Source organism: Haliotis rubra, unplaced genomic scaffold (genome assembly GCF_003918875.1).
Source record: "Haliotis rubra isolate DU_JTF1 unplaced genomic scaffold, ASM391887v1 Scf164, whole genome shotgun sequence".
NCBI lineage: Eukaryota > Metazoa > Mollusca > Gastropoda > Lepetellida > Haliotidae > Haliotis > Haliotis rubra.
This window is the reverse complement of record NW_025765603.1, coordinates 892311-916503: the sequence shown is the minus strand read 5'-3', so window position 1 is coordinate 916503 and position 24193 is coordinate 892311. Positions and strand designations below refer to the sequence as shown.

General features: G+C 40.8%; 1 protein-coding gene across 1 annotated transcript; it reads left to right on the top strand.

The window, feature by feature from the left end:
• LOC124271850 (forkhead-associated domain-containing protein 1-like) lies at positions 1-24193 on the top strand. The gene is made up of 25 exons (XM_046707001.1): positions 1-340; positions 1981-2093; positions 3188-3427; positions 5204-5374; positions 5723-5734; positions 6424-6438; positions 8747-8839; positions 9390-9482; positions 11219-11431; positions 12438-12677; positions 13369-13567; positions 13680-13868; positions 14528-14655; positions 15500-15827; positions 16110-16221; positions 16588-16854; positions 17501-17633; positions 17771-17909; positions 19065-19294; positions 19578-19798; positions 20689-20740; positions 21879-21992; positions 22515-22592; positions 23627-23767; positions 24148-24193. The coding sequence occupies exons 1-25, from the start codon at positions 1-3 to the stop codon at positions 24187-24189; spliced, it is 3903 nt and encodes a 1300-aa protein (XP_046562957.1). The 3' UTR covers positions 24190-24193.

Sequence of the window (24193 nt, the reverse complement as noted above, 5' to 3'; positions counted from 1 at the left end):
ATGTCCTTGCCCTCCTTCCAGGTGCTGTACCCCCCTGTGCAGCCCCGCCCAGGGTCAGCCTGGCCCCAGCCGGTCACCATCCTTGACCATACGCAGTACTCACAGCAGCAGCAGCAACTCCACACAACCACCAACCTGCCATACCTCGCAACATCTACAGCACCGCCAGCATCGGTCACATGGACGGGGACAACCACAGGGCCACTGCCCCGCCCCCCACTCAGGTCACGCCCACTGTCAGCGGGGGCGTCAGCAGTGAGACGAGGACCGTGTGACATGAGGTTCGCAGGCGTGACCGGGCCACCTGTTGGGGGTCCGTTGCCTAGGAGCACTTCCGGAGGTAAGATATGATTGGTTTACGGTTGTAGAATTCACATACTTCATAGAGCAGTAAAGAACAAGCAGTAAATGTTGACTGTTCTTACACTCTCAAACAAATTCTCGGGCAGTGGGGGGTAGCCAAGTGGTTAAACGTTCACTCATTACACCGAATGCCCTGTTTTGATTCGCACATGGGTACAATGTGAGAAGCGCATTCTTTGTGTCCCATGCCTTTATATAGCAGTAACATTGCTAAAAGCAGCATAAAACTAAACTCACTCACTGACTCATACAAATTGTGATACAGTTGCCACTGAATCCTAAATTGAATGGGGTACATGGTAAGCAATGTCCCAGTGTTGTGTGTTAATGTTTGTATGTCTGTGTGAGCAATGTCCATGTGTTGTGTGTTAATGTTTGTATGTCTGTGTGAGCTGATGTCCATGTGTTGTGTGTTAATGCTTGTATGTCTGTGTGAGCTTGTATGTCTGTGTGATGTCCCCGTGTTGTGTGTTAATGTTTGTATGTCTGTGTGAGCGATGTCCCAGCGTTCTGTGTTAATGCTTGTATGTCTGTGTGAGCAATGTCCCAGTGTTGTGTGTTAAATGTTGGTATGTCTGTGTGGAGCTGGCGATGTCCCAGTGTTGTGTGTTAATGTTTGTATGTCTGTGTGAGTGATGTCCCAGTGTTCTGTGTTAATGTTTGTATGTCTGTGTGAGTGATGTCCCAGTGTTGTGTGTTAAATGTTTGTATGTCTGTGTGAGAGCCGATGTCCCCGTGTTCTGTGTTAATGCTTGTATGTCTGTGTGAGTGATGTCCCAGTGTTGTGTGTTAATGCTTGTATGTCTGTGTGAGTGATGTCCCAGTGTTGTGTGTTAATGCTTGTATGTCTGTGTGAGTGATGTCCCGTGTTGTGTGTTAATGTTTGTATGTCTGTGTGAGCTGTGATGTCCCCGTGTTCTGTGTTAATGCTTGTATGTCTGTGTGAGCTGATGTCCCAGTGTTGTGTGTTAATGTTTGTATGTCTGTGTGAGTGATGTCCCAGTGTTGTGTGTTAATGCTTGTATGTCTGTGTGAGCCATGTCCCAGTGTTGTGTGTTAATGTTGGTATGTCTGTGTGAGTGATGTCCCAGTGTTGTGTGTTAATGCTTGTATGTCTGTGTGAGTGATGTCCCAGTGTTGTGTGTTAATGTCCCAGTGATGTGTGTGTTGTGTAATGCTTGTATGTCTGTGTCCCAGTGTTGTGTGTTAATGTTGTATGTCTGTGTGTCCCAGTGTTGTGTAATGTTTGTATGTCTGTGTGAGCGATGTCCCAGTGTTGTGTGTTAATGCTTGTATGTCTGTGTGAGCAATGTCCCAGTGTTGTGTGTTAATGTTTGTATGTCTGTGTGAGCAATGTCCCAGTGTTGTGTGTTAATGTTTGTATGTCTGTGTGAGTGATGTCCCAGTGTTGTGTGTTAATGCTTGTATGTCTGTGTGAGTGATGTCCCAGTGTTGTGTGTTAATGTTTGTATGTCTGTGTGAGCGATGTCCCAGTGTTGTGTGTTAATGTTTGTATGTCTGTGTGAGCGATGTCCCAGTGTTGTGTGTTAATGCTTGTATGTCTGTGTGAGCGATGTCCCATTGTTCTGTGTTAATGCTTGTGTGTCTGTGATACAGTGGGGTGGATGGGGTCCACGCAGTCATCCATCAACACACAGAGGATGCAGCAAGCGCCACCGACAACGCCACAGCAACCATGCCCTGATCTGCTACAAATGATGCAGGAGAAGGTAAGTCACATGACAGATAACAGGGCAGCTCAATGGTTAGTGTGCTCACCAACCTCACAGATGGTCCAGGTTCTAATCTCTCCAGGTATATAAATCTAGACCATTTTGCCATTAGGGACCATTCATAATTTATTTATTTATTTTATTTTTATTTTTTTGGGTGGGGGTGAGAGAGGAAATGATGATTTTAGGGGGGTCACACATTTTGCTCTGGGGAGCTAGGAGGGGTCAGCAACTTTTTACATAAAAATATGTTTAAAATTATGCTTAGAAATTATGGGAAGGGGAGGGGGTGTAATTGATTTTGTACATGACATGCAGGGGGGTCACTTATTTTGTACATATATTTTAGGGGGGTAATTCACATTGTACATGCCTCTCCATAAAAATCATCATCACCCCCCTTAGCCATAAATTATGAACGGTCCCTTATCGCTTCATTTTAGTTCAGTGGAAAGAATATATTGCTCAAAATGGTGGAACAAAGCCATTGTGGGAAATAGGTGCAGGGATTATATCAGGAATGGAGACTTCATTCCCTGGATGACTGAGGATGGTGTACAAGCAGCAAACAGCTGTGTCCTCTGTTGTGTTCTCACTTCTTCTGTTCTGTGCTTTATTCTGCATATAGTACTACTTTCTGGCAGTGACATCAGAAATTTAACCAATCAGAATTTAACATCACTAATGGTTAAAGTCTTTGCTCAAGCTAAACACTGGGGTTTGAGTTCCAATGTTAATATACTATTGCAATTTGTTACTTGTTAATGTCCACTAAGTGTAATGGTCCTTTGTTGGGTAGTCCAGTAGGTCGGGTGTTTTCCTCCGTTGGATAGGCCAGTCGGTTGGATAGGCCAGTCGGTGGGATAGGCCAGTCGGTTGGATAGGCCATTCGGTTTAGGCCATTCGGTTGGATAGGCCATTCGGTTGGATAGGCCATTCGGTTGGATAGGCCAGTCGGTTGGATAGGCCAGTTGGTTGGGTGTGTTCTTGTCATGCTGATGTTCCTTTCTTGATGTCACCTACCATGATACATATTCTGTAAACTCAGTCACAATAACTGAAACCGAATTCTATTTTATAATATATTTCAGGAACAAAAGATTCTACACTTAACTGAAGAAAATAGTAGATTGCGTGTGGGTGAGTTTGATGCCTACCGTAAAGAACAGCTGATTCAGCAGCTGCAACAGGAGAATGGCCAGCTGCAGAAACAGCTTCATCAAGAGCCGTCCGTCATAATGGGCGGAGACACAGATGTCTCGGCCAAGCTGCTGGTGCTAGAGGCGGAAGTTAATGCCCGAAAGGATGAGGTTGCATCACTCAAGGAACAGGTAAGTTTCACAGGTGTTCTTTCATGTTATGGAGTGAAAATACACCTGGAAAAATTGTTAAGCACAACTACTTCATATCCTGAACTTTCTTGATTATTGATCACATCTTCCTGACTGGATGCTCTCATTACATTCAAGGTTAATGACAGTAATATGACAGTAGAATTTGATTGGCTGATTTGAACATAGAAGGGACATAACTCATAATAGCCACTTGTAGTTCCATGATCGAGCCATGAAATTCCAGCCTAGTTTGGCTTGGGTGGAAACCACACTTTTATGGTCAGTTACCTCCCTTGCAATAGGAAGCTGATGATGCACAATTGCAAAGAGTAACTGAAACAGCTGAAATGGTAGATAAATATCTATAGCTGTGGAGAAGTTACAATACCTACTGTTTGATCATTAATTTGGGCTTCTGTCTTTCAATATGAGTTTCAAAATATGTAAACAAAAAGAAATGTTTTGATAAAAAAAAAATTCATTTTCTTATGGAGATGTACATTAAGTGCTGCTAGGCTATATTTTACAGGTGTATAGTTCCATATGTGTTTTGTCGGGTGTATCTTACTACATAGTTGTCTTGGTGTTTGGTTCGGGTATAAATACAAAGTACACCTGGTATGGTTTTTAGTTTTGTATTTTGTCACAAAGGGTTTCAAGTTAATTAATTTAAATAGAAATGTGACTGAGACCAGGCCAATGATTTTTCTTGATTTGCTGACATTTGCTCATTTTCCTTTAAAGAGCTCTGGTGATTGAGAGTATTTGCCTTTCCAAAATAATATTTTTGTTGTGACTTAAATATGGAAATTATGGAGGTTAATTAACCTCAACTGTAACCTACTATTAAATTATAAGAATTTAAACAAGAAATTAAGTTTGCCTGGTCTGATATGAATAACAGTTGGTTATTGAATGTGTACTTTGTTTTGAGCACAACTGATTGTTTAGCATGTACTAATTATGTGTAGAGTTTTTATTTTGTGGGTTATAGTGGGATGGGTCAGATACTAATTATGCAGATGTATTTCTGCGTCACTTAATTACCATGGAAACAGGAAATATACTGGGAACACTTTTAAGAAGTTATTACGGTAATATTTACCATGACCTGTAGGAGAGATTGGTGTTTTTATCGAAAACATATTACCAGAGATGTAATCCTGAGAGTTTAGAATTAGAAGTGTGCTGCATATATCATGTATATATAGCAATATAGCATGTGTTTTGGCAGATAGTTGTAGATGCATATATTATGTATGAATTAATACATGTGACATATATAACACAAGATGTGTCTACATATTTGTCCTGTATATTGTAATGAGGTCCTAAACTTCACAATATCTGAAATCGTTCCTGTCATTAATACATTTATAAAATTCCATGATGTAGTTTACACAGTTCTTAAAAATTATTTTTTTATTGTTAATAATTAAACTCCCTCTCTCCTAGTTTTTTGATAAATCTGGATTAAAGTCCAATAATTAATGTGGGCCTCTTTATCCTTGAACCTCATTCAGAGGGGTGTGTAGGTAGCCCAGTGGTGGAAGCGTTTAGAAAGCATGGTGAAAGCCTGGGTTTGATTCCCAAAATTGGGACAATGTAGGAATCTAATTTCTGGAGTTGTCTTACATGATAGTCCTAACATATTGCTACAATTGGTGTAAAACCATACTCCATCGATAAGTGAAAAAAGCATCAATCTCTCTGAAGTAATTGTAAAAACTGATATGATAAATCCACTGACTAGACGACTGTTTGTATTTGTAGCTTAATAACATGAAAAGCGATTCGGGTGATAGTACTTACCATCTAAGACAAGAACTCAACGAGAAGGTGCGAGAACTGAACAATGTTCGCAATGAGTTGGAGAGGGTTAGGAAAGACAAAAACATCACGTCGGGTTTAGTAACCCAGATGCAGAGAGACATGTCAAATAAAGTAAGTGTAATCAGAATATTTGTCTAACCCCCCAGTTTGTTACGCTAACTGAAGAGCATGTTCTTGTTTCTGTGACTAACCCTTCGTTGTCTGTCGTTCAATCCCATTAATATCATTACCCACTTACCTCGTTATAATTTTTGTGGTTCTCTAAATTTTGATTTTTCTTTGTTTGTTACCCACCTTCTACTTCATGACGTTTTATGATAAAATTTTTGATTGTTTCAATTTTGTTACCATGGTTACATGTGAAGATGTCATGGTTATCCTACTCTGAGGGAAGCCTGTTTAGAATAACAGTAAATGTCTGATACAGTTGTTGTTAATTTGTTTCTTTGTTTACTACAGAGAGTCTTTTGTGTAAGTTCTTCTTAATTTTTAATTAATCTTTCTGAGAACAAGCCTGCTGACGACATAACTATGGAACTTAAACCAAAAGTCACTTAAACTCATAGATTACAAACAGAGACAGGTCTCATGTTTATTCTTTAGAACTACAAATATAAAGGAATTGTACCTTAAAGAGCGACATGAAAACACACAGCTTGCGTTAGTGAATCTACTCGCTGCTTCAGCCTCTTTCAATTCTTCACAAGCACATTTGAATATGCTAATCAGATAGGTTATTATATCTTTTTAAGATATTTTTTTTCAATAATATTTAATAACATACACAAAGCCTATGCTTTTATGCAACATGCATGCTCGCTTTGGTATACTAATATATAATGAAAATAAGGATCTGAAAACAGTTCAATGTCATTTTTCAGTTTTTATCGTAATTTACCATTTCTGCTTTCCTTGATCATCATCCTTATCTGAACCACAAATTTAGAGCCATTTGTAACAAATATGAATTCTGATATAAAATTCTTGATCCTGAGAGCATGGTAGATAGAACTGAATTACCTAAGAAGTAGTGCAATGTATTAGTTTAAATCAGCCCCAGTTGTCTCCCTGTAATACCCCATAGCCTAGAGTAGCCTCCCCTTGTTATTAGCCTTGCCTGCTGTGGATTTAGGCTAATGTGTTTCTGTTCTATTGTAAAGCCAGAGGAGGAGGAGGTAAGTAAACCTGTTTGCGGCACATGCAATGGTTTTCACTTGAATTCTTTCATCCATTCCTGGTTATATGTGAAGCTTTACTTTTAATATTGGTATTTGTACCTTGTTCTGGAAGTGGTCTGAAACAATAAATTTTTGCCTGTTTGAGTTTTAATTTTTTATTTACAAAATTGACTTTATATGGGAAAGATTTAGAAAATTATGCCGTGGAAGTTTCTTCGTTGTTGTTAGGAGTTCAATACTTTAGGTTTCAGAATTAATTAATAAGGTAAATTGGCATTGAAAGGGTTTGGGGCTTTTAACCTTTGATCATGTTTAAACATGAGCAAAATTATCTACATTAATATTTCTTAATTTTAAAAAGATATTGCTTGATGTGAAAATCTGGTGAAACTTCCATCTGATATTACATATTTGAAACAACTGTTTCATTGAATTATTTTTGAAACAAAAGGTCCTTTTTGATATGTTTACCGCAAACATTTTATGTTGACATTTTATTAACATTTCTAATTCACTTTCACAAAAATTTGAAGGGGGTATTTTTGCAGGATTTTTTCGATGTGTTGGTATGAACTGAGGATTAATTTACAAACATCTTTCCTTAAATATTTTCATTCTTTTTTTTTAAATATTGTATCACATATAACCTGGTGTCAGCTTTTTTCTATATCATGCCACCATACAGTGTGATAATTAACATGCAGTTATCACATTATCATTGTGACAATATATGAATTAACTCACAACACTTGACAGTGCTAGATAACTGGCATTAGCATGGGTATATATATTACTTATGGATGGAGATAGTTTTGAAGAAATAATTCACATGAGATGTGCTGTGTTACACTCTATGCATATTCAAGATATCTACCTGCTTTAGAACTCATGTCAGTTTCATGCACATTTCACTGTTCGTCACTTGCCGATTTCACTGTCAGCTGATTTGCTCCACTGACTGACTAGGTGTGTCTGTGTGCTCTTGATAGCTTGCAGCTCTTCAAGTCCTCGCAATAAATCTCTACATATGGGTGCAACCCTTGAGTGGTATATACATGTACTGTAATTGTGCTATAACTGAAATACTGTTCAAGGAAGGGCAGTAGGATAGCCCAGTGGTTAAAGTGTTGACTCATCACGCTGAAGACCCGGGTTCGATTCCCCACATGGGCAACATGTGTGAAGCCCATTTCTGGTGTCCCCCGCTATGATATTGCTGGAATATTGCTAAAAGCAGTGTAAAAACAAAACTCACTCATGCACTGTTCAATGTGGTGCTAAACAAAGTCAGTCACTCACTCACTCACTCACTGAGTCGGGAGTTCTGAGTCACATGGTATATCAGCACCCTATATTTGCTGTAAGTTTATTGACCAAACAAGGAATTTTTTGGTCATGTGACCTTGCTGATAGTGTATCATCAAAACTGATCAGCATTGTTCACATCACTCACTCACTCACTCAACCATGACAGTGTGGCCAAATATCTGGATACAGTGATCCAAGCTGATTCACACACATATTGCTAACTATTGAAACGAATAAGATCAATGTTTTGAATTGATAAGAAAATTTATATCAGGAGAAAGAACTCTGTACAATTATTTTAATGCCATAAGCTCATCAATGTTTATATTTATTGCAAAAAACATGACAAAATTTGCGCTGTGTTTCTCATAATGAATTCGAAACATAAATTAGCAGAATCATATATTACATTGCCTTAGTGAGAAATTGTACAGTTTGGTTGGCATTTCAAAATGTTTGTTTCTTCAAATAAATCAGCATTTCTATGTGCAGAGTAGTGTCCCTTGGGCACATTGAAACATTTGATCATGGGTTTGAATCCCGGTTCTCACTGATCATGTATCTGGGTTTGCCAGTACCATAACCATAAGACCTACATCACTTGAAGTTTTCCTTCGACATCAAGCTGATACAGGGGCGGTAGGGTACCCTAGTGGTTACAGCGTTCGCTCGTCACGCCAAAGACCTGGGTTCGAGTCCCCACATGGGTACTATGTGTGAAGCCCATTTCTGCAGTGCCCCGCTGTGATATTGCTGGAATATTGCTAAAAGCGGCGTAAAACCATACTCACTCACTAATTCTCTGTGATATGACGCGAATACTGTTCAAAGCATTAAATCCAGCTCACTCACTCACTCTCATTCACACATAATCCACGAGCGAGAGTGGTTGGTTGAGTTCCTGGAATTGAGCTGCTATGACAGGGTGTTCTGAGATGTTTGTCACTCTCCTGGTATTACGGATATGTTCCGTCATCATGGTGTCATCACATTGCAGGATTCGTCTATCAGCAAGCTCACCCGAGAAATTGAGACATTGAAGAAGGAACTCCGAGACCGTGATGTCCAAGTAACAACACTCAACAACAAGGTAGGGGGAGAACATAAAACAACATCAACATCATGAAATAGTTCTTTTAAGTATGACCTGTGAAGGTCCGGGTTAGAATATTGATCTTCAGTAACCCATGCTTGTTGTAAGAGGCGACTAACGGGATCGGGTGGTCAGGCTCGCTGACTTGGTTGACACATGTCATCTGTTCCCAATTGCGCAGATCGATACTCATGCTGTTGATCACTGGATTGTGTGGTCCATACTCAATTATTAGCTGAATATTGCTGACTGCTGTGAAACAACAAACAAACCCCAAAACAATCTTTTGAGTATTTTCTAATTTTGTTTGGTTTTAAGATGCCAACTTAACATAAGGGTTGACAAAAATACTTTTTCAAATTTTTCTGAACATATGAAGGAGTTTATATTTTTTCATGGTGACGATATTACCAGTATTTAAGTGATTTTCATGACAACAAACTACATTAGCAGTTTACCAATTTATAGATGAAAATACAGACTATTGAAGTTAGAAAATACTTTACCTTTGAGGCTGAGCTTTTGTAAGATGAATACACTGTTGTAGGTCACCAAGCTGAAGGACACGTCGACACCGGTCAGCCGTCCTGGTGAGGACAGATCGGATGTCCGAGAGAAGGAGCTGGTCTGCCTGCGACAGGTTGGTCAAGATCGAATCTCTTGTCTATTCTCCCTGTAATCTCCTCCTCGGTGATGATGATGATGATGATGATGATGATGATGATGATGATGATGACAACTATTGTCATAACAGTTTACAATCTAATTCAATTACTGAGTATTATATTGTAAACGCAATGCCATGATAGTACAGTGCACTCTGTCTAATTCGGACCAGCTTGGGACCGACTAAAAAGTTTGAATTATACAGTAGTCCGAAGTACACAGATTTTAATGGAGTTATCTCCCTTTGACGAACATGCGATTGTTCATGAAACACATGTTACATGAATGCGTATAAAGACGAAACACTGACAAAGTACATGTACATTTTTTTATTACATACTTGCATATAAAAGATTCAGTTTGTGAAGAAATCAGTCATCAAAGACTGTGACACTTTGGTCCGAAATCCGAAATAATGAGAGTCCGAGATACAGAACTTTTTTATTATGACAACAAAGAAGGATTACGTCGGGACCATGAGTTCAGTCCTGTTTATACAGCAATCCGAGAAAGACAGTCCGAGTTTGACAGAGTGCACTGTAAATAAAATACTAACCATAACGGAATGGTAGTTCCTATTTAAAAGAATTGTTTGTTTCTATATAATTATATCTATTCAGAGATTAACGTAATTTCTTAGTGCATTTATGTTTTGCAATTGTTTTCAAACGTTTGTTGTTGTACTGTATTGCCAAGCTGTTGGTGACTTGCAATATCAGCAAAAAGAAACGGTTCTGTGCTGTCTTCAGTTTGTGCTTTATCATTTACTTAAAACATCTACTGATCAAAGCTTTCACTAAAGCAAATGTAAGATGTATAATATACGTATATATAAATTGATAAGGAGCCCTAGTGAGATCGGAGATTCAGAACCTGAAGAAATCTAGACTTGCCCCATTAAGGGCTTTAGCATTGCAGGGAGGGCTAGGCTGTAGGAATATGATGCGGTTCAGGGACTGTGGGACAGACTAATAGCCTTGGTAGGATACAAGTTGAGGTCAGGGTAGAAATAAGCAACTAATCTCTCAGGAATGTATTCTTTGTGACATGCAGGAGAATGGCAGGCCATTAACTATAGAAACAATACAAACAATAGAAACTATAGAAACAATAGAAACTATAGACTATAGAAATAATAGAAACTATAGAAACAATAGACTATAGAAACTATAGAAACAATAGAAACTATAGAAACAATAGAAACTATAGAAACAATAGACTATAGAAACAATAGACTATAGAAACTATAGAAACAATAGAAACTATAGACTATAGAAACAATAGAAACTATAGACTATAGAAACAATAGAAACTATAGACTATAGAAATAATAGAAACTATAGAAACAATAGACTATAGAAACTATAGAAACAATAGACTATAGAAAATATAGAAACAATAGACTATAGAAACTATAGAAACAATAGACTATAGAAACAGTAGACTATAGAAACTATAGAAACAATAGAGACTATAGAAACAATAGAAACTATAGACTATAGAAACAGTAGAAACTATAGACTATAGAAATAATAGAAACAATAGACTATAGAAACTATATAAACAATAGAAACTATAGAAACAATAGACTATAGAAACTATAGAAACAATAGACTATAGAAACAATAGACTATAGAAACTATAGAAACAATAGACTATAGAAACTATAGAAACAATAGAAACTATAGAAACAAAGATTTATTCCTCCAGAAATTCAAGGCCTCTGAGAACAAAGTGTCAGAACAACTCAACCTGATTGGCTCTCTCAGAGAGGAGTTGGACAAGACAAAACAGATGCTGTTTGAGTCGGAGGACGTCCATCGCAAACTTCAAGGGGAGGTGGACGCTGCGAAGTCCCAGTTCCTGGACATGCAGCGGACTGAGAGAGTTGTCCGAGTGGACATGGAGCAGTCTTCCAAGAGGGTGAGCCCATCAGCAGTATTAAAATATATATAGGGTTGTTAACCTGATATAATGTCAGGCCATCGCAGTTTCTGATTGGATAGAACATGTGTCAAACAGGCATTTACATTTATTGTCCAAGGGACCGATAATATATAGTATTTATGGAGTGTTGCTTGTACTGGAATCAGGGCCTGCTTTCACAAAGCACTAAGGTGATCGTAAGTCACTAAGGTAACCTTAGTGCAGTGTTAACAAATGGGAGTTAAGGTTAACCTTAGTAAAGGTTGCTTCATGAAAGGAGCCCCAGGATGGTATCATATCTTGCTAACGCCACTATAATAAATGATCAGTACCTGAATGATTTTCAAGTTTATAATTGCTGTATTTAATAAAAAATAAATCTGTTTAAGTTTTACATGCACTCAACTTCCCCCCTCCCCCCCTATATTTGTAGTAAGCTGATGAAAGTGAATCACAATGGAAAATTAGAGTGTATACAACTATTAACTTTGCAGATAACATATTTTACAAATAGTGCTGTTGCTCTTCCTAACCAACGTAATACAGTACCAAGAAGCCATTTCTGGTGCCCCCCGCCGTGATATTGCTGGAATATTGCTAAAAGCGGCGTAAAACCCCACTCACTCACTCACTCACTCAGTACCAAGAAGCAGTAATAGATATCATGTACAGCTGCTGAGTGCAAAGTCCACACAATCTAGGGCCGGTGGGGTAGCCTAGTGGATAAAGCAGTTGCTTGTCATGACACAGACCTGGGTTCAGTTCCCCACATGGGTACAATGTGTGAAGCTCATTTCAAGTGTCCCAAGCCATCACATTGCTGGAATATTGCTAAAAGCGGTGTAAAACCATATTCGCTCACTCGCTCCTCTCAGCAATACAATTATGTCTTCTCCATAGATACATTCAATTTGCACTCTCAGCTCCCTGGGGAGCATACTGGAGTACATGTTGCCCAACATGATTATTGTATCCTTTACAACATCTTTGTGTTCACTTTCAGTTGGAGCGCTTCCGGAACCGGGTGATACAGGTCACGTTCTCCACTCCTGGAATCAAGGCGCCAGAAACTGAGATCACAGACGATGAGCTGATCGAGACGATGAAGAAACTTATTGATGAGCGCACGAGTCTGACCAATAAGATTAAAGATCTCAAGGAGCAAGTTCGACTTGCTAAGATTGGCACAAGTGAACTGATCACCAATGGTGACAAACTGAAGGAAAAATTGATGGCTTCAGTGGTATGTTGAAATTTATATATAGAAGTAATCCCCTGGCACCCACCCACAGACAGACAGACAGACAGACAAACACAGACAGACAGATGCACAGACAGCACACATGGACAGACAGATGCACAGACGACAAATATGGACAGACAGATGCACAGACAGCACACATGGACAGACAGATGCACAGACAGCACACATGGACAGACAGATGCACAGACAGCACACATGGACAGACAGATGCACAGACAGCACACATGGACAGACAGATGCACAGACAGCACACACATGGACAGACAGATAAACAGACAGCACACATGGACAGACAGCACACATGGACAGACATAAACACTTACAGATAAAGACACACAAACATATACATGCACACAGACACAAAAACACATACACCCCATGACTTTTGTAAATATCTTGCTGGAATGATAACACCTGTACTTCTGACAATGATTGAGATTAACAATAGCTGAATAACCCTCAACTGGAGATACTCTACTTAAGTTAGTACTGTCAGATAACATAGTTCTAGAATGAAACTCAGGATGTTTATATTCCAAACTTCCACTTGTAGTTATTATTATGGGTACAGTGTGTGGAAAACATTTATGGTATCCACCACCATATTACTGAAGGAGTTTTTCAAACCAACCTCACTGCTTCTGAAGTTTTCTGGCTCCCCGTTTTTCAGAATCGTCTGAGGACAGATGGTCGCCTGTCAGTGATGTTGCAGCAGGAGCTGACTGTGATCCAGTCTCTGTCGACAGAAAATGCACTGACGTGGGTCCGTGACTTGCTTGTCAGTATCGTGAAGGACGAACAGGCGTGGGAGACAGATGTCGAGGAGGCCCTGGAGAAGTGTGGCGTCAATGTCAAACTCACGAATGATGGTAAGAATGTTTAACATCAAACTCACTAACGATGGTAAGAATGTCAACATCAAACTCACTATCTAGACCAAAGTTGTGGACTATATGTTTTAACACTAACGTCTCTGTCCAGCTCCAGGATCACACATCCAGATGCTGTTCGCCAAGTGGGAGTCGGCCATCACTGACCAGGAGCGGCTGGAGACACAGCTAGCGGAGATGGAGGAGCGTCACAAGGAAGAACTGAAGGAGAAGTTGGACGCCCTCAAGGAAGAGATGGACAACAGGCTAGTGGACGCTGTGGAGAAGGCGCGACTCGAGGGTGAGACGAAGGACAAGAGCATTGATACTTACAAATTTTGAAAAAGCAATCTTAGGGTCTGCAATTCGCTGTGATGAGTTCCTCCTGTTGTCGTGTGAGAAACCTGTGATGAGTTCCTCCTGTTGTCATGTGAGAAACCTGTGATGAGTTCCTCCTGTTGTCATGTGAGAAACCTGTGATGAGTTCCTCCTGTTGTCGTGTGAGAAACCTGTGATGTTTGAATCCAGGTTCCACTGTGATTGCTTGTTGGTTTGTCAACAAACGTGGAATTCATGAAAGTGGTAAACATCTAGGACGCGTATCATTTCATGATATAACTGGAATATCTAATTCGCTCACTCAAAATGAACCAGTCTTGAAGTTATACTTTACTATTTTACATTTTGTAGTTGTAGTGGAAAACTGTTAAGGAAACTTGTCATCAGTCAATTTTTGGCAAATAGAGAAAACTGTTTAGTTAATAACCGTGAACTTTATTAGGTAATATCAGTTTTGGAAACTGGCTAAAACCAAAATATGTTAATAAGATTGGGACTTTTGTTGACACTGTTAAGTGATTGGAAACATTTTCTATTTAGTGATCATATTTGATGACGCTGAATTGCAGGTATTCTCTATACATCTGTGAATATTTCAACAAATGCTCATATGTTTTGCAGAGGAAGAGAAATTTAACCGTGCAATTGATAGTATCACTGCCGTGGAAACTGAGAAAAGAGAAATTGCTATTGACGCAGAGAAGAAGAAATCGGAAGAGTTAGAGGCCAGTCTAGATTCAATCAGACAGGTGAGAGGCCGTCCGATGGGAATTGTTGTGTTGTTTGTGAGCAAGTAGCATCACTCTCAAAATGATGTAATGTAGTCAGAAGGAAAATAGTATATGTGTATTATAATGAATCAGCTTGTAAAGTACCAAAACATTTCTGTAGGGACTGTTGGTGTCATTGAAGTTGTTAAAACACTGTCAGTAACTTTTGTAATATCAGTAATATTGTAGTAGATGATGAAAGCAGGTATGCAGGGGTCGAAATAACCCATTGCCCGACGCCCGAGTCCAGTGTTTTTTTCTGTCGGGCAAGCAAATTTGTATATCACACTGTACCGGTGTCCAGTTGATATTCCAATGTTAGTTATGTTGTTTATTTAAAAAATCAACATGAAAACGGCCGGTATAGTGGAAAAATTATCAGGGCAAGTGATTTTACATGTGACACTGTACCGGAGTACACTAGCAATTTTAAAGTTATTTCCACCCCTGGTATGTTCCGAATTTCTGATTTTTTAGCTTAATTGAACAGAATATCAGAGCGAACAAATCATTGAGTTGTTGGGAGATCTTATTAAACAAGTTAAGGGAGATAACCCTTAACATCTGTATATGGACCCACAATGCCATGAACAGGTTCCATTTGGATAAACATGAATGGTAGAACACAATATTCAGGCTTCACTTATGCAATAGGATAACACACCCGGATATATCAGCATTGAAAAACATTTTACCAATTTACAAGTAGTTGCTGTCGGTTTGTATGATATCTTTTTTTATAGACTCTTCAAAAAGCGAAGTCAGTTCTTTTATAATTTCAATTCATTCCAAATTTTGATTCCACAAAAACTCTTGTCCCCAGTCTTTGACCTCGAAGCAGGAGGAGGACAGGGACAAGCTGGAACAGGCCGCACAGGCGCTGGCGGAGATGGTTTCGCTCAGGGCGCTGGAGTCCGAGCTGCGGGAACAGATTGCCAAGCTGGAGCAGGAGAAGAGGGAGGAAGTTGCCAGGCTGGAGGAGGAGAAGCAGGAGGCGAGGAAGAAAGGGCACGATGAGTCTGAGTCGTTTAAGGAACAAGTTAAACAGCACGCTGTCACCATTTGTACAATGGAGGAGAGGATTGTGAAGCTCACCAAAAAGAATAAGGATTACCAAGATGAGGTGGAGCAACTGAAGAAAGTCATAACAGGTAAGGGTGATTTAGGAGAGGAGCAAAAACTGGATCTCCAGATAGGTCTCCAGAAGGTTATTGTTAGTTGTAGCGTGCCTGATATTAGATTAGGTAATTGGACTTGTCGACTTGATTGAATGTTTGGAGTTTGTATCTCATATTCTGGTAGTGAGATGTTGTTCAGAACGTCAGTCACCGGTTTGTCTGGTCCACAACTGACTGTCTACCGATCGTTTTGTGCCACTCAGTAGAAACTGATGTTTCGCATATTTTTGTTGAGTCGTGATTATTATTTTCCAGAAGTTGAAAACAAAATCTCTCAGAAGCCAAGTCTCCCTCCAAAGCCTAAGGTTGTCATCCAGAGAAACACAGAAGAACTAGCAGCTATGGAACACCTCATAACTGTTCTCAGGTAACGGACGATGTTGTGTCTTGGAGGAGATAACAGTTAGATCAAGATGAACGCAATTGAGGTTTTAAATGTGAATCTGTGTCAAACTTCAATTTAGAAGAGGCATTTTGATTGGGTGTTGATTTCAAGTTCAAAGATGGTTTCAGCCAACCAGTGGACTAATATTTAGTCACAGAAAGGACATGTTATTTGGGTTGGTGACAGCATCACAGCACAAGTCACCATGAATGGATCCTTTCTTTATTTAACCACAACAAGCATTCTTGAATGTCTGCTTGGATAGAGTGTTATGTTAGAAGGTATCCTGTTTTCCCAACCTTTGTGAACAGATAGAAGAAATTATGCAAAAACATATTTTCTTTCCAGGAGGGAAAACAGTGATCTCAAGAAGCAGTTCACAGAATCTCAGGACGTGATCATGGGTCTACGGCGCGATCTGGCGGGAGCAGCAGCCCGTCTGTCGGACATCACCGGGGAGCTCAGCGAGTCGCAGAAGCAGGAGATGGAGCATAAGAAGGAGCTGCTGGTGAAGAAGGAGAAGGACCTGACGGAGTCGCGGCAGCAGCTTGCCAAACTCTCGCAGATTGTCGACAAACAGAAGGAGGAGATTAGGAAGATGGAAGAGGAGTTGAGGTGAGTCTCTCATTGTGTGAGGTGGTGTTGGCATACTATAGATGTTTAAGATTTGATCACGGGTTAGAATTGATCTTCAGCAACCCATGCATGTTGATCATGCATGTTGATCAGGGTCGCTGACTTGGTTGACACATATCATTGTATCCCAATTGCGTAGATTGATGCTCGTGCTGTTGGTCACTGGATTGTCTGGTCCAGACTTGATTATTTACAGACCGTCGCCATATAGCTGGAATATTGCTGAGTGCGGCGTAAAACTAAACTCACTCACTCACTCATTAAGATTTGATATTGTTTCCCAGCAGCCAATGCTTGTCATAAAGGCAACTAAATGGATCAGGGCTGTGAAACCTTTCTTATGTGAACTTGAACAGACCATCTTTTGAATGAAGCGTATGCATGTGATATAAGAGGTGGAATCTGATTGGTCAATATGAGGGACATAGAAAAGTGATATAGACATTTACCTCATGAATAACTAGTAGCACAATGGTCAAGCCCCGAAATTCCAGCATAGTTGGCAAGGATCTTGTGTGGTCAGTTATCTCCCTTGCCTTGGGAAGGTATCTTTATACAGACATGACACACTAGCCTTGGAACCTGTAGACAACACTAGTGTAATTCTATACCCATGTTTCTGCAGCAAGGAGCAGTCCGTGTCGTCCAAGTTGCGGGCTGGGTTTGAAGAGAGGACGGAGAAACTGAAGCTTCTGGAGACCCGTCTGAGCGAGGAGAAGGAGGAACAGAAGAAGCAACTGGAACTCCTCGACCAGGAGGTAATACGCTCACCCTTGGGTACTAGATAACACTGGGGTACCAAATACTGGGTATAGGGTACTGGGTGCTGTCAGTGCTGGTTGTGAGTTTGTGGTTGTGGCAGTCAGGTTATTTTATTCATTGTCTTTTTCTTCAGGGTCGTATCACATCAGAGTTGTCTGCCCTTGGTTCCCAATGCCGTGGAGAGAGACACGAGCAGGTCATCACAAGACAGAGAGAGGCTCTGGCGGAACTCAGGCAAAGGGTCAAGGTCCTTGAGAGCGTGCGACCTCCATGTGAGTTCCAGAGTCCCATCAATATCAATCCTTCAGATTGCAGCTGTTTGCCAGCACCTCATTCTTGTCAGCAGAGTTGGCTAAAATAGATCCGAAGCTTTCGATTAACCACTCAATTCTTCTGTTTGAGACTTATCATGTCCCAGCTATCATCCTACAGCTGTAAGGGACCGTTCATAATTTATGGCTTGGGGGGGGGGGGTGATGATGATTTTTATGGAGAAGCATGTACAGTTTGACTGACCCCCCCATAAATATATGTACAAGGTAAGTGACCCCCTTCTGTACAAACTCAATGACCTCCCTCCCCCTTCCCATATTTTGTAAGCCTAATTTTTAAATATTTTTATGTACAAAATTGATGACCCCCCAAGAAACTTGTGTACAAAATTGCTGATGCCCCTACCTCCCCAGAACAAAATGGGTGACCCCCCCTAAAAATCATCATCACCCCCCTAGCCATAAATTATGAACGGTCCCTAATTTTACTGATTACAGTGTAAGACAAAATATTGGAGAATTGTTTCCCATGAAACTGTGATGTTGTTAATATTTTAGCTATATTTAGACTATATGAAGTTTTGACTTCTCTTCCAAATGTATATCACTCTCTAAATGCCATTCGGGGCGGTGAGGTAGCCTAGTGGTGAAAGTGGTGGCTTGTCATGCCGAACACCTGAGTTCAATCCTCACATGGGTACCCCCCCTCCTCCCCCTATAGTTGTAGTAAGCTGATGAATGGAGGCTATGATGTGTTTTCGAACATCCAGTGAGTGTAAAGTGAATCACAATGGAAAATTAGAGTGTATACAAGTATTAAGTTTGCAGATAACATAATGTACAAATATTGCTGTTGCTCTTCCTAACCAACGTAATACAGTACCAAGAAGCAGTAATAGATATCAAGTACAGCTGCTGAGTGCAAAGTCCACACAATCTAGGGCCGGTGGGGTAGCCTAGTGGATAAAGCAGTGCTTGTCATGCCGCAAACCTGGGTTCAATTCCCCACATGGGTACAATGTGTGAAGCTCCTTCCTGGTGTAACCTAGCGTGATCTTGCTGGAATATTGCTAAAAGTGGTGTAAAACCATACACAATCGCTCCCTAAAAGCCATTAAGGTCCGATGTAAGAGCTGATGTCTTGTGTTTGTCCAGTGCCATCCCAGGACCAGGCTCTGCAGCAAGTGATCTCACTTAAGAAGGAGCTGGCCGAGATGAGGGTCAACCAGGCCATATCGGAGGACCGTGTTTTACAGAGCGTGACCTCACTGGACCGCGAGATCGGCAAGGCTCGAGGTCTCATCACACCGGCCAATGTTGAGGCTGATATGGAGAGAAGTGCCCACAGGGAAACAATGGATGCCTTGGAGAGCAGTGAGACTACAGTAAGTTGATAGTTTAGCTTCTTCAGTGTGAGACTTGTCTTGAGTGACTTAGTGGATAGAGGGGTAGCCTAGTGGTTAAAGTGTTTGCTCTTCATGACCAGGGATCAAAATGACATGCCTCCATTTGTGTACTGATGTTTCATATTCAACGTGGAAGCTTGTCCTCAGGTTGCTTGATTTTTCACTGAGCCAAACAAAATAAATGCAATAGCAGTGTCTCGAAAATTACCGTCCTATCAGAACTTGAGAATGTTATTACAGTGAATCCTCCCCTCTATTTCAGTACATGACATTGCTGAGAGCCATGGCTAGTTGTCTGGAGATGGAGGCAATAGATGGACTCCGGCCGATGGCACACATCCCGAGGGATGAGCGTGAACGTCTTACAATGCAGCGGGATTCATCCTGTGGGATCCTGGCACAGAAGATAAACTCCTTGAAGGAGAAGACAGCTCGGAAAGACGAGCTCCTACATGGTTACGAGCGAGACCTCGTCAAACTGAGGTGGGTGGAACTCGTTACAGTCACTGCTGACATTCATTACTTGGAAATTGTCTTCCCAGATGAAAGCCTTCCACTGATTCCACCTTAATCATCTACATCCTGCTTTAGTGGGATAAACATTGGAGTGAGTGAGTGTAGTTTTATGCCGCACTCAGCAATATTCCAGCTATATGGTGGCAGTTTGTAAATAATTGGCCAGACAATCCACTGATCAACAGCATCGATCTGCACAATTGGGAATCGATGACATGTGTCAACCATGCCCGTGAGCTTGACCACCCGATCCCGTTAGTCGCTTCTTACGACAAGCATGGGTTAGATAAACATTGGCGTGAGTGAGTGTAGTGATCAACAGCATCGATCTTCACAATTGGGAATCGATGACATGTGTCAACCATGCCTGCGAGCTTGACCACCCGATCCCGTTAGTCGCTTCTTACGACAAGCATGGGTTAGATAAACATTGGACACAGAAAAGGCTCCATTGCCCTTAGGAAGCACTACCATACATTCTGGCCAATAATTAGACTTCACTGAAGTTTCTTTCATTTTGTTTTAATAATTTGAATGGATATGTTTCAAAGCAAAGTCTGGAAAGAAAGTCACCAGTTTGAAACTAGCGTTGCTCTCTGACTTATGGCAACTTGGTCATTTCTTCATTTTCAAAGTGCACAAAAAGTCATAACCTGTAAAGGAATGTGTGGCTGTTGCAAGTGCTGTGACATTACAACCAAAGTAATCTGCTGCATGATGGTAAGTGTATGATGGTGAATCTACCGTCATCCATGTCATTTTGTCAAGAATAATATCACTATTACCATGGGTCTCAACATTGACAGGTAATTGTATCAAGTGAAAAGTAATTTTATGCATTTTGTTGTTTGTTCCAGGCAAGCTCAGGAAATGGCTGCCACAAAGACCCAGCAAATGCAGACAATGCAGGTGATTAGCTTGTTTCATGATTTATTCTTCTGTCAAATGAGGTGAGGTGAGGTGAAATTGGGTTTAACATCGTGCTTGAGAATATTCGCTGATATGACGACGTGCATGCGTGTGTATGTGTATATGCGGCTGATTGTACTAGCCCAGACTTAAGCTGGTTTTATAGTGCTAGCCCACTGAGATACCATGCCGCAGTGAAGCATGAATACCCCACTCAGACACATTATACTGACTCCGAGCCGACCAGTCCTTGTTGTACCCATTAATGCCGAGCGCCAGGCAGGGACCAAGAAGTACCATATTTTAACGTCTTTTAGTATGACGTGGTCGTGGATTGAACCTGCGACCTTCCGCTCTCCGGGCGGACGCTCTAACCACTACACCACGGAGGCGGCCCTTCTGTCAAATGGGGTATACATACTAATGAATGGTCCCTAATGTAGTGCTCCTTGTGCAGGTGTTGCTTGGTAATAACATATAGTAGGCAGTGGCTAAAGATCCAATATTAGGAGAGTGAGTTAGTTTTACACTGCACTCAGCAATATTCCTGCTATATGGCGGGGGTCTGTAAATAATCGAGTCTGGACCAGACAATTCAACAGAATGAGCATCAATCTACGCAGTTGGGATATGTGTCAACCAAGTCAGTGAGCCTGACCACCCAATCCCGTTAGTCACCTCTTACAACAAGCATGGGTTACTGAAGATTAATTTTAACCGGGATCTTCACCGGTCCCCAATGTTAGGTAATACACACAGCTGTTGCAGTCTTGTGAAAGAGAGGCTCGGATTTTGTTTTGAAAGACATTTTAACCAGAAATTGCTGGCAAAAATCTTTGGCCACATGATTTCTCCCTCGTCTCAATCCTTAGTCTTAGTTCAAGAGGCTACTTAACTGACAACTAGACTTGATGACTTTGTTGATACCATGTCATGGTACAGTGATCTCCTGGACTGTAGCTCATAGTGTCAATCACTGGCTTGTTTGGTCCAAAGTCAGATATTTAAAAGACAACACTATTTAAAGTGCAGTGAAGACAACGTTCAAATACACAAACACTTAGAACATGCTGATCCATGCTTTAACTCTAACTCAGCCGTGTAATGATTATCTTTCAACTCCTATGTCAATTTTCAGAATGACATTCGAATGTCGTCGCAGGAATCTGAACTACTACGCGAGTCTCTCAATCGAGCACGAGACAAACTCAACCAAGAAAAACGACTCAATACAGCTATAAAACAGAAAAAGGTATGAACAGGGGTGGAAATAACTCATTGCCCGACGTCCGAGTCCAGTGTTTTTTTCTGTCGGGCAAGCAAATTTGTATATCATGCTGTACCGGTGTCCGGTTGACTTTCCAATGTTAATTATGTTGTTTATTTAAAAAATCAACAAGAAAACGGACGGTATAGCGGAAAATCAGGGCAAGTGATTTTACATGTGACATTGTACCGGAGTACACTAGCAATTTTAAAGTTAGTTCCACCCCTGATGAACTACAAAGCTCTGACTGTTGTATATATTTTCCAAAAGACCTGTGGATTATAACACATATGTCATTGACATGTTGTCAGGGAAATATTGTTAAAATAGTTTGAGCGCTATTCTGGTAACTTTGAACCTGCTTCACAGTTAATGGGGATTATAAACCTGTGAAATATTCATGACAATTGAGTTTGCACGACAATGACTGTGAAAGAGGTAGATCAAAGATATAGTATTAATAACAAGTGTTATCTCTCAGTAAATAACAACTGATTACATTTCCAGACATTCCATCTGGAGAATGAGAGGGCCCATCTCATGCCCCGACCTGGTTCAGCACGCAAAAAAACGGACGATCATAAGGTAAATATTTACCCTTGAAACTTATTGTCAGCATTTGCAGTACTGGCAATTAAATACCATTAGATGCTGATTCAAAGATTTTGATTACCCCTTGAAGCCAATTTTCAGCTTTGAATTGTTGGATACCATGATAATATTTATCCTTCGTAAGGAATTACTAGCTTTAGATTGTTGTGACCGTGGTAAATGTTTATCCTGTGAACCAGTTTTCAACATTAGAGCGGTGGATGTCATGATAAATATTTAGCAGTTGTTACTGACCCAGGTGCTGGGGATTCAACGGAAACACAGGAAGCATGCTCCTGCTAGAATGCAAGCAGTGACCATCCGCTCGCAGCTATTCAGATAGGTGGATGGAATAGGTGTGGATTGGGTCTGTTAGGGACTACATACATCAAAATGCTGCATCAAGCAACTGTGTTTCTGTATTCCCATGGTTACGCCATACAGTATTGCCATGCATTGTCATGTGTAGAGTTGTGTCCCTTGACTGCATCAGGATGCACTGGTTGTGGGTTTGATTCCCAGATGTGCTGCTGGTTTGACATGTCAGGTCAGTCAGCACCGTCAATACATGGGTTTCACAAAGTTGTAAATATCTATGGCGTGTGTCTCTTGGAAGCTTACCTATGTCATATTAATCATATACCTAGTGAGTGAGTGAGTTTTACTCCGCGTTAAGCAATATTCCAGCAATATCACGGCGGGGGACACCAGAAATGGGCTTCCCACATTGGTACCCATGTGGGGAATCGAACCTGGGCCTTCAGCATGACAAGCAAACGCTTTAACCACTGGGCTACACCACTGCTACAACCATATACGTAGAGAGTTGTTTGGTTTGTTAATAATTGAGTCTGGACCAGACTATCCAGTGATCAACAGCATGAGCATGTGTCAACTAAGTCAGTGAACCTGATCCCGATCCTGTTAGTCCCCCCTTGCAAGAAGCGTATACCTGGAGAGAGCAAAAATTGTGTTGAAATTAATTCACTTCTAGTCAAATGAAGGTACATTGAACAACCTTCTTTCAGACGCAGGTCCAAAAGCGTGCCCAGAAAGACCTCCTTCATCGCAAGAACTATGAGATCTCCATGTTAAAACAAGAACTGAACCAGAAGGATAGAGACCTAATGGACAAAGATCGGCAGATGTACTCTATAGAATCAAGCCTGGTGAGTAGCATGATCACTGGGTGCTGCAGGGTACTTCAGGGTGGAGGGTGGAGTCGGGTGTGTGTGTGTGGAGGCAATATTGGGGGTATGGGGTATGGCTTCAGTTGTCCCCATGGGGTGGAGTTTAGGGTCAGAAGTAATCTGTAGAATCAAGCCTGTTGAGTAGTAGCATAATCAGTGGTGTCGGGGAAAGGAAGGAATATTGGCATGGGGGTTGGGTATTCGGTACCAGTTCAGTTGCCCCACGAGTTCTGGTATGAGCTAGGGTGTTCTGATTACCGGTAAGTCATCTTAAATTAGATCAAGGTCATAATTCTGACATTCACGAAACATGCTTAATGATATCACATTGATTATGCGACAGTATATTTCTTTCACAGGGATTGGAGCGCCCGGTTGAAGTCACAGATGCCGTCCACTGATTGA

Coding starts and splice junctions, on each gene's coding strand:
- LOC124271850 (XM_046707001.1), top strand. CDS start 1: ATGTCCTTGCCCTCCTTCCAGGTGCTGTACCCCCCTGTGCAGCCCCGC. Junction 11,432..12,437: donor TGGAGCAGTCTTCCAAGAGG/GTGAGCCCATCA, acceptor GTTCACTTTCAG/TTGGAGCGCTTCCGGAACCG. Junction 13,568..13,679: donor TGTCAAACTCACGAATGATG/GTAAGAATGTTT, acceptor GTCTCTGTCCAG/CTCCAGGATCACACATCCAG.